The sequence below is a fragment of the Enoplosus armatus genome, chromosome 20, assembly GCF_043641665.1.
Source record: "Enoplosus armatus isolate fEnoArm2 chromosome 20, fEnoArm2.hap1, whole genome shotgun sequence".
In the NCBI taxonomy this organism is placed as follows: domain Eukaryota; kingdom Metazoa; phylum Chordata; class Actinopteri; order Centrarchiformes; family Enoplosidae; genus Enoplosus; species Enoplosus armatus.
In genome coordinates, this window is record NC_092199.1 from 6,647,806 (window position 1) to 6,663,010 (window position 15,205).

General features: G+C 40.6%; 1 protein-coding gene across 2 annotated transcripts in view; it reads right to left on the bottom strand.

Moving 5' to 3' along the window:
* The window catches only part of dock1 (dedicator of cytokinesis 1), a 164,684-nt gene extending 152,898 nt beyond the window's left edge, over positions 1-11,786 (bottom strand). For both annotated transcript variants that reach the window (XM_070927703.1, XM_070927702.1), the window contains exon 1: positions 11,640-11,786. In XM_070927703.1, coding sequence (XP_070783804.1) covers positions 11,640-11,682 — 43 coding nt within the window. In that variant the 5' untranslated portion in view covers positions 11,683-11,786. The remainder of the gene's footprint in view (positions 1-11,639) is intronic.
* Positions 11,787-15,205: the final 3,419 nt, after the last annotated feature.

Sequence of the window (15,205 nt, forward strand, 5' to 3'; positions counted from 1 at the left end):
TAATAAGAGGTTTAGGCGTTCAGGCGGAAGCCTGATGGTTCTAATTCAGAGGCAAATGCAGACAGTGAACCCCGGATTGTGAAATACCAACAAACTCACCCTTTTTCCTCTTAAACCAATTATATACAACAGCCTTTTAGCTTTATCTGCAGTTGGAAAGTGGAGATAATGCTATTGTAATTAACCTGAAATTAATACGACAGCAGCTGAGCAGGGAGAAAGGAAAGCCCCAGGTCTCTCGCTCACTAGTAAGACCAGTTTTCTCCTCCCTCTGACTGGAAACAAGCAGGAAATGCCACTTGAGATATTACTGTATTACAATAGATGGGGCTTTTCCAGTTGGCCAGAAGGAAATACTGATGCTTTTCATGACCACAGGAAGATTAACAATACCTCTTAAAAGAAAAAAAGATAACGTAAACAGAGAAACAGAACACTGTAAAAATGTAATAGTGTATAGCAGAGGAAGTGGGCGGGTTTGGGGCATGAAAAGAGAAGTAAGGTGAAGTGAGGAGCAGGTGGAGAAAATTACAATGTGCCAGATCTAGATGCCAACAGCAGTAATACCTTTTGGCAGAACTTCCTGCCATGCGCTAAGCTCCAACACAGGCCTCAGTGTACAATCTAACGCAGGCCGATAACTCAGCTTCCATTGCCTCTGCAGAGCCTTTAATTGAAAATCATCTTCCCAATACAACAGGGAGAGCAAGCAGAACTTGGCTCATTACAGAGCACTGAGCAAAGCTTTTCACACAGAGTTTCACACACAGTGGTCTCTGGTGTTATTTGTGGTGGTACATGAGTATCTGCGCTGACTGTGCAAAGCAAACCTGTCTGCACTTTGCACACACATCTCATGAGCTTTAGAATGAATACTTTCTGTATGACTCATCGACTCAACAGGCAAATCCTTTAAAATAATCTTGAAAATAATATTATAAGACTTAGGTGCAGGCAAGATTTACATTTTCCACGTTTTCAACCACAGTAATATCATAAGTTGCATCTTGCATCTTTTGTTAAACAATGGGAACAGATCACAGGGTTGTATTTATTCCATCTAAACGCCAATACACAGCATGGGGAAGTAAACTGGCAGAATCCACACAGATTAGCCTTTTGCACAGCAAGAAGCTGCTAATTATTTCCTGCCCTGTGTTACATCTCTTGTGATACAAATGCTAATGAGTGCATAATTACCTTCAAATATTTGAAGAAACTGCAATTGACTCAGCAAGTTTACTTTGAAACCTCTTTGGTGGCACTTTGCCAAAAATGTGACTTCACTGACAAGCAAATGATACAGTGCTTGACCTTCATCAGGTGGTATCTGCAGCACCTAGCCTTGCAAGTAGAGCAAACCAGACATTTGCAACAAGAAATGCCTAGGACCTGTTTCTCATGCTGTTATTTATACTCATATGGCTGTGTTCTACTGAAGCAGAAGACACACTGTCAGTGATGAGAGAGCAGCATGGCATCAATACCCTGAAATGTCCTACAGAAAAGAAGAAGGTCTGGAAGATCAGTAACAATGTTAGAAAAGGTTGCCTGCAGTCACCCACTGCTTCTAACTGGCAACATCAAACTGTCAAAGCACAGACTGGCATTCTTGCACAGCGAGGAACATTCAAAAGACAACTGGTGAATGAGTAGATGAAGCAGAGACAGCAACACTAACACTTGGCTCTTATTTAGCTGAAGAAAACATTTCTTAATATTAGCTAGGTATACCTGCTCTACATGCACACCTCTAGAATATTCTGTGTTAAATTGCTGGAATAGATGAAGGCAATTAACTTTCTTGACTTATTAGTATAATCGACTGAATCTCTTCACCACCCACAGCAACTGGTTTACTCACCCGGAGAAAACAAAGATCCAACAATTAATTTGGCCATAACGCCTTAAACTGTTGAAATTAACTACCACTCTGCTTACCCTGTGATTTCAAAGAAGTACAAGTACTTTTTGAAAGAACATGTACATTGTGCACCAGCCACTGACAACATCATTTGGCCTTGTTTGAAATGTTTGAAAAGTGGACCTTGGTATTACTACAGTACCAAAGCTGGGTAGTGTGAACCTGACTTCCAAATGAATGGCTGATGGATACATTTGCTGGTTGGACGGCTCCTAACAATTACAAATGAACCTTGATTCCATCTCTTTTCAAACAAAGCAACAGTCTAATCAGTTCAGATGAATTGTCACTACTACACATCTGCACAAGCTTTAAAGAAGAACTAAAAAAACTGTGATTGGAATAATAAATCCCTCAAAATTCCTTCCTTCAAAATTATTATCACCTTTACCACCCCATCAATTGTTTCATTGAACAACTTAATTGGAGCAGCACAGTCCAGACGTGAGCTCTCGTAAACAATTTGCAGTCTGCAGCAAAACCAAACAGTATGCATCTAATGATGTATTTAAAGGATAGGTTCTTCTGCTGACGCGTTTGCAGAGCCTTATTTATCTGTTTACTTTCAGTATCTCTTAGGTTACGTGGCTGCTCAAAGGTAGGGCTTGTGGTTTCACACACGACTGTGAAGCGTTTGATGTCAATGCGGGCAAGATATTTTTCACCATTACTTCTGAAAAGTGCAAAAGCATGGCTCTACTGTTCTGATAATCAAGTTTAGCAAAAACCTTCCTTCAATTATCATAAATTTGGGCCTGAATCATGATCCATGTACAGTATAAACCACAGAACACACCAAAATATAGCATTTCCAATAAGGTTTCATAGAACAAAGTTATTAACAATTGTTTTGTGACTCTTGCATCTTGCATCACAAATATTACTATTGTAACAAACACTAATTGGTCTTCATCAGCTGGACTGTAGACTTGACTGTAAAAAACAGCTTGAATGTGCACAAGCTGCTGTTGGCAAATGCATTCAACCGATGTTGAATATGTCTGTCTGTTCAGTAGAGCTGAAACAATTATTCCATTGACTAATAATAATCTTAAATTTATGATAATCGATTAATCATTTTAGTAATTTCTCATTGTTTTCTTTGTCTTAAGTGACATTAAATTGAATGGCTTTGGGTTTTGTTCTGACAAAAAAAGACATCTGAAGAGGACACCTTGGGCTTTTGGATATTATGATGGACATTTTCCACTATATCCTGACATTTTATAGATCAAAATAAATCAAGAAAATAATCTGCAGCCTAATTGAAAATAATCGTAGCTGGATATGTGTATCACTTTAATTGACCTCGTTGTATCCAAATTCACACGCAAATACAGACGAGGGCTTAAGTTTAAAAGTTCAGGTAGAAAATGTGATGGCCAGATGAAAATTCATTTCATGTCTCCACAATCTCGGCCTTCCTTTTTTAAACAAAAGGGAGACTGAGGTGTCAGATACAGCAGGGAGACTACTTCATCTAAATTCCCCAAAGGTTGATCACAGAGTGGAGCTGCCACTCACTGAAAATCTCTAAAACTGCCTCCAGGGCCCACCAACATCTGAGCTGCAAGGCTCTGACTTTATCAAGTATTTAGCCAGAGACACACACACACACACACACACACAACCACACACATACAAACACACAAAAGGCCATTTCATCAAATGCCAGCTGTACTGAAAGGCTGTCTCTTGCTGCACGTGGCAATCCAAAGCCCGTCTGCGACCACAATCAATGACTGACAACTCCATTACAAGTCCCCAAAACAACCCATGGGACATTTAAAGGTGACAAATGCAACATTAATACGGACTGCAGCTGATATTAATGTTGACATTTTTGTAACCTGAAAAGCCTCAGAGTTGTTGAGCCCGATGATTTCTGCTGTGCCTGAATTTCAGCATCTGGGATTAGAAGACTCAAAACCAATACAGTATAATGACTGGAAAACATAACTCTAGGGAAGTTTACTTAGGCAAAATAAATATGTTCAGTGGAGAACGTGTTCCAGCTTATGGGACTTTAATAACAGCTTACATGTTGATGCCGTTGGCACTCGTCTTCAAGTTATACATACACCCCGAGTCATACCTACCAACAGCTTACAGCTAGACTGTCTTCTGAAGTACTTGGGAAGTGAGTTTTCCCAGGGAGCCAGTCCTTTTAGCCCATGCTTGACCCACAGAAACAGACAGGTCGTCCAGTGTCAGCTCACCCACTGGCAGCCTGGCACAGCCTCAGCTCAGCTGCAAGCTCATCACTCTGATAGAATAAAGCCTCGGCCAGAGCGGTCAGCTAGATGCTGTTTAGAATACTCAATACAGACTGAGTTTACAGTCTTATACTCACTGCCAGTTCTTTTCTCTAGTTTTTATTCCCACACATTAAATTTTGTTTCCGTAAAGTAATTGCACTGCTTGTTCTGTCTTAAGCTTGTGTCTCCTACGAAGGAAAACACTAAACTAAGGAAAGAAATGGTTCTGGATGTTTATGGCTGAGTATCTTAACTCACATTTAAAAATAGATCTGGATAGCTTGCAAGCAAAAGGACAAATAAAACATTAATAGTAATACACGTTTGGATGATCTGTGTTGAGTTTCTGATGTTGGAAGTTCTACCTGGTCTTCCCGCAGTGTTTTATAGTGGAGGTGGGTCACTTCACCTGCCACCTAGACCACCTCTGCAAACATCATAATCAATTAATACACTTTTATGAAATATAATTTAACTGTCAGGGGAAAAGAGCACAGACGTGCCTATTGGTCAGGCCATCCTCTAGCCTAATAATTAAACTGATCACGAGACGGGATATATCAGGATCAGAATTACCACCTTGGCTAAACAGTTTCCTGGTAAAAACGCTGTCTGGATTGTAAGTTTCGTTCAATTAGAGCAGATTTCTGGTCTTCTTTTCCCAGAGATTTGTTGTTTTTTCTTGGTAACTCCTTTCACACTTGCTGGCAACTCTGATTGAATGATCACTCCACTTACTCCTTTAGATTGGATTCTGATAAAGCCGGTCAAATTACTGTGGCTAAGAATGTCATTGTTTCTATGTCACCCTAATAAAGGCTTTTTTCTTACTTTGTCTTTCTCTGAGATTACATTATTTGTGCCAGTAGTCATTTTGTCACAGAAGGTTCAAATCTGGGGGTGACTATTGTTTTAGACGAAACTCTTTAGATGTTAAACTAAGCTGAAGTTTATAAATATGAACCAACGACTTCATACAATCACATTAACTGCTTGCCTGATACAATATGACAGTTAAAAGGTTCTCATATATTAATTTCATCCAGCTGGATCTAAATTATGTAATAACACGTCTACATCAGTGACCTTTGTTTCACATTGACGTGTTACACACCATTAGCCATCTGTCAAGCTAGCAAAAGCAGCACAGCAGGACTCTTTTCAGATGATGCACAAGCTGCTTGGCATGTCCACAATCAATACTGAGGGTACTGGAGACCGCCTGCTTGTGTAGCCGAGCAATAGCGACGACCCGCTCGCACATACAGCGTCATCATACGGGATCAACCAAGATGTGTGTGGATGTGCGTGCTTTCCTCTTCATGTCTCACTGCCTTTGACAAACTGCCAAGAAGGAACATCACGGCCTTTTGTAATTGTCATGGAGGTCCACGCAACCTCACACCTACTTGTGTCAACCTTCACTATAAAGACACTCTGCAAAGTCAAACTGTGTGACTGTCTGCCACATGACATTTAAAGTAACTGAGCAATCATGAGTCTTTTAATAGCTTAGCTGAAAGTGAAATCATTTTTTTGGTATCATCTGAAGGTAAGCAAAGGTTTGCTCTTAAGAGTACTTCAGGTCTAAACAACATATGTCGTATCCTATGATGTAGATAAACATCTTGTAGAAAACAAGTAGGCTACATACTGATAACATTTGTCAGCACCAACTGGCCTACAGTGAAAACAAAAACAGCTGAGACCAAGAATGAGGACAAAAAGCCCTTACAAAGGGTACGAACGTTGACTCATTTCTGATTCATAACAATACATTTTTGCTGCTTTCCAGATTTACACGTTCTTTGTCACTGAAGCAGCGTCATGTTTTGTTGTAAAAAGGTTAAACATTCAAGCTTTGTAAAAACTGTGGTTACAAATTCTGGCTGAACTGCATTATAATTAGTAGTAATTAGTGGTAAATCAAATTTTCACCTGTGCAAATCCAAGGTTAACTTGTTCACAACCGCTTCAGTCTATCCCCCCCCCCCGCTCACCTCAGCCTTTCGGGTGACAGCGACACTTAAACAAGATGTAGAAGTGTTCCAGCTTTGTCTCAGTGGTGAGCCAAGAAGGAATAGTGTGGAACCACTTAGCTATGCACTGATTAAATAGGCCAGCTGTCATTTGTCTTAGCCACCATCTCACAGCAAGCCATTGGGAGCTGTACTATTAGAATTGCCTCACCAAGCAGCGCGGCCCACAGTTAATATATAATTCCTTTTCAGAATGAATAATAGCAAAGTCATACTGACCTCCAAAGAGAGGAGAGGAGGATGATGGCCAAAGTTTTGACTAAGACCAAGAAACAGTGTCTAATGAATGCAGAGACAATGAAGAGTACATGATCAATGCATTTGAATCTCTAATTTTACAATAACCAAACTAGATATGAATCATGAGGTTTAGCACAAAGCTAGCTCAAATTGGGATCTAATTGGCACCCGATATGTGACAGTGCCTTTAAACTAAGTCACAAATCAAGTTTCTCAGATGTTTCTGCAGAGTTGGCTGACGTTTGGTTCACAGATCTGTAGGGCAGCTCAATAAGTGCAGCACAGCTGTATTACAAAAAACCTGGGCAGGATGAGGTCCCAGGTGGCGGGAGGATTCAGCATTCTGCACGCCGACAAAAACAAATAATCCAACACCATGATGCACAAACTCATAAAATTGGAAATAATGGTGTTAGCTTAGTATTCAGGCTCCAGGTGACCGCTCAAGAGAGTTGCACACTTCTCACAGTCAGTGCTTAATAAAAACACTTGTTACCAAACATAACCACACACATACTGGTCACCACACCAAAGGATGAGACAAAAAAACAACAAAAAAATCATACCACACTGTGGCTCCGTGCATCCTTTAATTTGATCTCCTCCCTGTGCTGCAAAACACAAGCAATTTCTGTTTGTAGTTTTATTTATGAGCATAGGTGCCGGGCTGATCATAAACACCACCTGGCTGTAACACAGACCAAACAAAGATGAAACTGTTTGTTACCCTCCTGACAAGAAGAAAAAAAATCACCTCCTCTCCTGCTCGTCTCCGCAGCATCTCCTTCCTTCTCCTGCCTATTTATCAGCTGCTTTATTTCACTCTAGTAAAAGCACTTGGTCTCAGATTTTGTCAGCTCAGCTTTTTTTTCTTGGACAAAGTTTAAACATCGGGAGAGAAAATCAGGTGCCTTGTTCTAAACCTGTGTAGTTAATATTGTTGAATGCTTTGTTATGTCAGAATTAATAGCGGCGATATCTGACAGGGAGTGCAGCACTGACAAGAGCCGCACCTTTTCCTATTTTAATATTTATTGAGCCTGCAACAGACGTGAGACAAGGCATTTTCTGAATGAAATGCAATGAAAATAGCTCCTAGTATATAAAACTGAAGTAAACTGATAAAAGGGAATGACTCAGATTTCACTCCCATATTTTACACCAAATTGCTTCAGCCCAGGCTACAAGACAAGGGCAAAATAAGAGGCGGGGAGTTTAAAACACATGGTTAGAATTTATGTAGTAACCGAGACTGTGTTTTAATTGCCACCATATTTGTTAGCTTACTGCACTTGTGGGTGGGAGGTGGTTTTCTTGGGTGCAGGGCGGGGGCTTGACAAATTTCTTACGGCCTCAGTCAAGAGCAGAGCGTCTCTATTTTCTGCTCCCAATGTGTCACTCACCGCTAACCTGTTCCAAATGAGAGCTGTCTCGGGTTGTCAGTCCTGTTGGCCTGCAGTCTGCCGCACACCAGTTTAAAAATATGAATCACAGCCACACCAGAGCTAACGTTTGGAGCTTAGGGTGTATATATATGTGTCCAATTGTCGCAGATAAGCTGCCAGTCTGCGATCTGACCTACAGGAAGCAGTATTTCCTTACTGCCCAAATCTGCAACTGCAAGCCAGAAAAAAAAGCCAAAATGTATTTTGAACAATCATGGCATTTTCTATGTACTAAGCTGGTATTATGTTAGATTACTTAAAGCTAAATTACAAAGGGAGACATACTGAGGGGTGGAAAACATTTCTCATGACAGCACACGCTCTCAAGGGTTATTTGTGCTGAAGTCTGAACAGCGATGTGTAGACACAGTAAATTGTCCTGTTGCTTAGTGTTCCCTGGTTTGCTTTCTAGAACCACAACCCTCTGAAGTCTCTCTTAAGGAACAGCAGCATCCTGATGAAACAGAATTAATGAGACAACACTTGAAATTAGCATCAAAAAGTATTTCTGGTTAATTCATCACAGGACCCAGAGACGTTAAAAAACATTTCCCTGAGGCCCTGTTAAATCACTTTTCAGATGCCACAAGAATAACTAGGCTTCAAAACTTCTGGTCCCTTTGATTTATGCCGGGCTGGTTGGCATTTGACAAAAAAAGAACTGTGTAATGAAATTAGCTCAAGGTCAAGAGAGATATGATTTTAACATTTATTTGATGAATGGATCACCTTACTCCTCTTTTATGATATGAATACGGGTCAAAGAATGAAGTTAGGCCCTGAGCCCAAAACCTCAACTTCCATTTGAAAATAGTCAATAATTCTTTCTGCGTGTGACTGCCTCATGAATGCAGATGAATTCTGTCATTTCACCAGATCAGCTGAGTTAAATCCGGGCTGATAGGCAGCATTCTGATCATGCCAGTGGAAGTGAAGACATTGTTCGGAGGAGGAAGTCGAGCTCCTGCCTCTGGGTAATAATTATCCTTAGAAACAATGTAAAAAGCAATAAAGTTTGTTGCCTCTGGTGGGATAAGGAGGGATTCCAGATGCACTAAGAACATGAGTTTCCACAAATCAAGTCAAAGTGCGCACATACCAAACCTTGTTCAATGGGAACAAGTCACTGATGTCTGTATACCAGTGATGGAGGAATGATTCAGATCCTTAACGTGAGTAAAAATAGCAACAGAACAACGTGAAAATACTCCAGAGCAAGTGAGAGCAAGTTAAGTGAGAGCACAGAAGTACTGGCAAGGTAACCTTCAAGTATCATGAGTAAAAGTACTCATTATGCAGAAGAATGGCCCCTGTGAGTGACATACTGCTATATATTGTATCACTGAATTATTATTACTGTTGCATTGAGGTGCAAGTAAGATTTTACAGTAGCAGCTGGTCAAAATAAGGCTTATTTTAACTACTTTTATATACAAATGGATAGTATACTCTATAACAATGCACCAAATCTTATATCATGATCTTTTGTAAGAAAAGCATTTCCCAGCAAAGTAAGTGGTACAGCTGTAGTTAAACTTGCCTCTGAAATGAAGTAAAAGTATAAAGTAGCGTAAAAAGCACATCGAAATTGTACTTAAAAGTTCCCTGTGGAGTTTTAGACCTCTAGTGCTATAGAGCTGTTTTTCTATGAGTGGATTCCTGATTTGTGTTTTTTACTGTGACACAAATCTCGTATGGTTTAATTTCCAATATTGGTTATTGTGTTGGAGCTGGCTACTGTGCAAAGCCTTGCTTCCACGATGATCCAAATACTGTAATGTGAATCTGCTGGTATGATAACAAAGCCCTTTATTATCACTGCCATGCTCTATGAAAGAAGACAGAAGCATTTATTATTAATACTGCTGTGAAAAGACTAAAGGAGACGGGTTTCCTGCATACACTAATAAAGCCATGGAGCCATTATGAGAGTAGTGAATGGTATGACAAAAGTTTTGCTGAAACAGAAATAGGTCCACAGTGAGGGCTGCAAGAATAAGAGGTCTCACAGAGTGCTCATTAGTGCCTCTTGGTCAACACATGAAGTATTAAAAGTGCAATGGCTGTGCACCCCACCAATCCTCAGCAGCAGTGATGTGGCAGCTGCCTCTCTTTCTACTAATGACTCATCCACTCTCACATTCACCCAGCCCCGTGAGAATTTTCTCCAGGATTTTTGAAGAGCCTCCTCTTTCAAGATCTCATGGATATTTGAGAGTCTATCGAGGCAATCGTTGGCATCAGAATAGGATACTTTTCACACACACACACACACCACAATAATATAAACCACATCTGCGAGACAAGAGACAACGTGAACAAAGTTCAAAGTTTTAGCGTAACCTGCTGAACTCATCCATCAGTCAGCATCAGCCTCCCTCATACAGCCACAAGCCCTCAGTCCCACTAATGGATGCAGCTAAAAAAGGGATTCAGTATGCATGTGGTGGGGTACGTTACACACATTAAAATTACAATCCATTGTTGTGAAAGTAGATTCTCCAGGAAAACACGAGTCATTTCCTACATTGCTGACTGAACGGGATGTTCCAGGGGATCCCCAGAAAAATCTGGATTAGTTCCATTACACTATTATTTCAGGCACTAAAGTATAACACGGTGAGGGACTATGCTACTCTCATATTTCATATCAAAATGAATCAACTCATACTTCTCCAATATACCATGCTTTAATCGTTTCTGGCTATCTTGCCTTCATCGGGGTGGTTTATGAGGTTGTTTCCAGTTTCTTTATATACAATCCATCAATTTGTCAAGTGATACTACAAGAAAAACAATAAAACATTCTTAATTACAAATGTGTATTAGCTGCGGTGTAACAGTTATGGAAATGTATTCAAAAATGACATGTAATGCCAAAATGACTAACAGACAGGACAAAATGTAAATAAACTAATCTGGGTGGTTTAATGTCATTTTTTTAAGCCCTTTAAATGAAATGGTTTATCAGCGCCTGAAGAAAAGCTCATTGTCATAGTACAAAAAAATACAAAGATATGCGGTGGCTGTATTGTACAAGATGACTGTGAGATATGTGATGGAAACACGCCCTAAATAAACAGATTGAATGTTATTTTCAGTGTCACACAGTTGGCCCCGTAGCATTTTTCTAATTAGACCCTTCAATATAACTTCAGTAGTTACAGACATTCTTGGTGATTGTATATGTTGAGTGTTGTTCAACAATCCCCTACAGGAGAGAGTGGAAGCTAAACGGGACACTGTTCTCAGACCAGGACGCCTGGTTTCAAAGCAAAGAGGAAGTGACAATAATTAACCAACAACAGAGGCTTTCTCTGTGCAGAAGACGGCGCAGTAAACACAAACAAGCAACAAACGAAACAGTTACAAGTCATGCGTAGCCTCTTCTTAGCTGGTTAGTTTGTAGCGGAGGCCCCATAACACAGGAAACAGCGCTATAACTAGGCGCGCCTCTTAACAATTCCCAATCCACACACAGTCCTCTTCCTCACAATAGGACAGACATTCCTTGTTTTGCGTTTCATGCAAACAAGCAGGCAAATACCCGACTCATGAGATTTGCATTCCCACCGTTTAGGCAAACTTGGCAAAAAGAAAAATCACGTATGCAGCCACAGAGGAAACAATGCAGCCGGTCGCTTTCTAATCACAATCTTTCCCAAACTTATACAATCTGAGAGCAGAGAGCTAGGACGAGCTAACGATGGAGCATGCAAGTTTTCTTACGTACCAACACCATACTTTTCCTTTTTGGTGGGCACCCAGCGAGACATTCTCCGTGTCGAGGCTTCCCCTGGTTGTCGTCTAGCCTGTTAGAAAAGGTCCAGATGTGACCTCTTGTTGTTAATGTAGACTTTTTTTTTTCAGTTTTCTCTGAGCTTTGGGGAGCTACTCCGAGCAGCCATTTTCCACCATTGACAGGACGGTCCGCAAGGGGGAGGAAGGGAACACAACTTTTTCACCCTGTAGGCGTTCATACAGTAGGCGTCCCGCTGCAGTTTATACTGAGTTTTATATGGGCAGCATATTATTATAAAGATGACATGATCACATCCACTAATACACCAAAACCAAACTTCTGTAGAGAATATTTTATTCTCTTGTATGTTCATTTTTTTCTTCAGATACATTACTTTTATAGTAAACTTTTTGGCTACTGTGAATTTTAAATGTACAAAAAAGGCAACACTAATAGCTTGGTTTGGTTTTATTCTGTATTACTATATAATATTTGCAAAAAGATACACAAAACACAGATATCTAAAAGAAAGATCACAGATTCAGTAGAGTATGGGATTAATATGTGGGATCAAAGCTACTAATACTACTAAAAACAATGGCAAGCACATAGATATAGAAGAGATTGCATATGGATAAGTCTAAAAAGTAAGGTGGAATTTAAATGTTCTGTACTAAGTACAATGTGGATTAAATGTTTTTTTTATTTTCTATACCGGCATAATAGAACTGTTGGGGACAATAAAGCAGTTATCAAAATTACTCAGCTTCACTCAGCTTGAAATAAAGAAATAAATAGTAAAAACCACTCTAATTACACACATACTGTTTCAGTTTATTTTAATCCTATCATTAAAAGACATTTAATAGTGTTCCTGTAATGTTTCCTTCAGTGACTTTTCTTTATGGTAAAACACACAGAGATTGTTGGCCTCTTATTGGCTCTCACGAAATTAGAATCACTGTAGTTTATGTCCATTTCCTTCCTTCTTTGTGAAGCTGAAGCAACCTAAGTGAGCCTGTTATTCTGAGCAGTGATGTGTTGAACTAACCCTAAGAATTGTTCCTCAGATCTGCAGGTGCTAAATAAGAGACATCAGAGGGATGCACCTGGTGCACGCATTTGAATAGACTCATCTTTATTCATCCTGTTTGCACAAATGTTGCATCCTGTGGTTGCATCCCATCTTTTAGAGAGGTCTCTCAAACTTATGACCCCATGCCCTCCTTTCATCTCACTTCCTCCTCTTGTCATGTATTGCCAGCAGAGGGCATCAGCGCTTTCAAATTAATTCTCATACACAAGAAGCTACCTCTTTGTTTAAATCTGCCCTTACTCAATTGAGTTTTTGATTTGTTTTGATGTTATCTCCCAGACAGAGCAGACAAAAAGATGCAAATTGCTTTACATCATTGCATATTCCTTCTGCATGTAGCGTCTAAGCTTGATAAGGTGTCTTAAAACAGGTCACAGCAATTGATATTTAAGATATCTGTCTTATCTCTGTCTTTGAAAGACATTTGGAAAATGTTATTCCACCAAGAGGGACTGAAGTTGCTTTGAAAGACATCTGGGGACTGTTAATCCACTGAGAAACTCTGAAATTCATTAAACATCAAAGCAAGTTTTTTTGGGGGAAGAAGTTGTATCTGTGCAGATCTGTGTTTAACGGTCTCTAAATAAAATCTGAAGCAGAATTTTGCCTCCAGCTAGCAGCGAGTCTTCTGTCTTGTAAATACCCTTCGCTCATGCATTATGGGACATCATGTGGGTCACGGTTACTTATCCAAGAGGACACTGGCCCGTTTTTTAAGACGGTCTTGCAAAAGTCACATGGCTTGGATAGAGGCTTGAGGATAGCAATGCCTCATCATCAGCCACCAACCACGAGATCACAGGGAAGAGCAGAAACAGGGGGAATTCAACAAAGAGGATTTCTGAAGCAGTAAGTGACTCATGGAATAACATGGATAATCTGCTCATTAGTGATGCTCCATCATTTGTAAGGACGCCTGAATGTCAAGAAGTTTTTTTTCGCTCTTTTAAACATTGCGTGGTGTGTCTGACTTGTATAAACCCCAAATTAGACAGTTTGATGATTAAAACGCTGAGTGTTGATGGTGTTCGTTGTTTAAATAGGGATCTTTTACGTCACGCATTGCATCAACAAGTGTTTGTTTTTTCTTTAAGCCCGCCCACCCCTCTGTCTCTTTCCATCGCTGTATTGGATGTTCAGCCCTTGTGCTCAGTAACTCTTTTGTTCACCAAAGCATCCCTCACAGTGCTACATGCCTGACTGGAGACAGTACCCACTAGCACCTAGTTTCAAGACAGAGAGTGTTTACTTCTTAAACGGTAAAGAGGGAGGACAGTTGGAAGCAGGTAAAGAAGGATGTTTTTTCAGTAACTGATAAGTAATAGTCTCAGCAGCTCTGTGGAGTGGTGTAATGAAAGCAGGAAGTTGAAGTTTGTCTTGTGATCGAGAATAATTTGCACTTATTTCTCATTCTTAACTGTATTCTGATACCTTCTCATAACAGATCCGTAACAGAGATGACCTCCAGTATTCTTGTAGCTACTCATTTCTTTCAGTACATTTCTGGCATGCCGTATGGTAAGAGATCCAGTTGAGCCAGGGGATTCTCATTAATACCTCTACTGTAAGGGGCTTTTATCGTGGGCTGAAACTCGAGAGCTGTGAGTGGTTACCTGAGCTCCAGAGGGATGACTCTCCGCAAGCCAGCTGCCCACCTACGAAGAGCGCCAGCATGGAGGAGGTCAGGAGATGAGTCCTACTGGGACAGCTTAATACCAGATGGGGAACCCCATGTTTCTCGCCCCGCACGTGCACCTCGGCCCCATAGTGCCATTCAAGGAGGCCAGCTGGACGGCTGGCTGGAGAACCTGCAAAGGATGCAGAGCGACCTTCTCAGAGCCCCTGTTCATGATCAGGTTCCAGCTTTCAATGATCGGACAACATCCACGTCTGCTCTCGACAGAGAGCCAACCGGACGTGCCTGGAGACAGCCGGGGATTCCCTCCTTCAGCAGGGGCTCGTCTTCATGTGGGAGTCCCAGCCTGTGTGAGAGTTCGATGGGCAGCCAGGAGTCTCTCCAAACTGGGTTTTTTTCTCCTCCAGAGCGCAGAGGAAGCTGGGAGAGAGCGCATATCATGCAGGCCCCAAGAAAGGAGCAGGCTCAACTCAGTTATCTTGCTCCAGTCAAAATTGGATGGCTGCCAATCCAAAGAAAAGTGATGGTTCCTGATTCTAACAACCAAAACCAGTTTTTGGACCACTCTGCTGGCCAGGTAAAACACATAACACCTAACAAAACCTTAAGCATATATTCATGAAGTCTTCCGTCAGAGCATTTTCTGATGCTACAGAAGTTTCTGGAATTCTTAAATCTGCATTTAGATTAGAGAGATTTTAAGAATTTAGAGAAATACATACAGTTACATCATTTACTTTCTAAATGTAAGGAAGCCAGTTCATTTTTTTGGCCTCCTCACTCTTATAGGAGATTTATTTTGGGGCATACAGGATTCACCTCTCA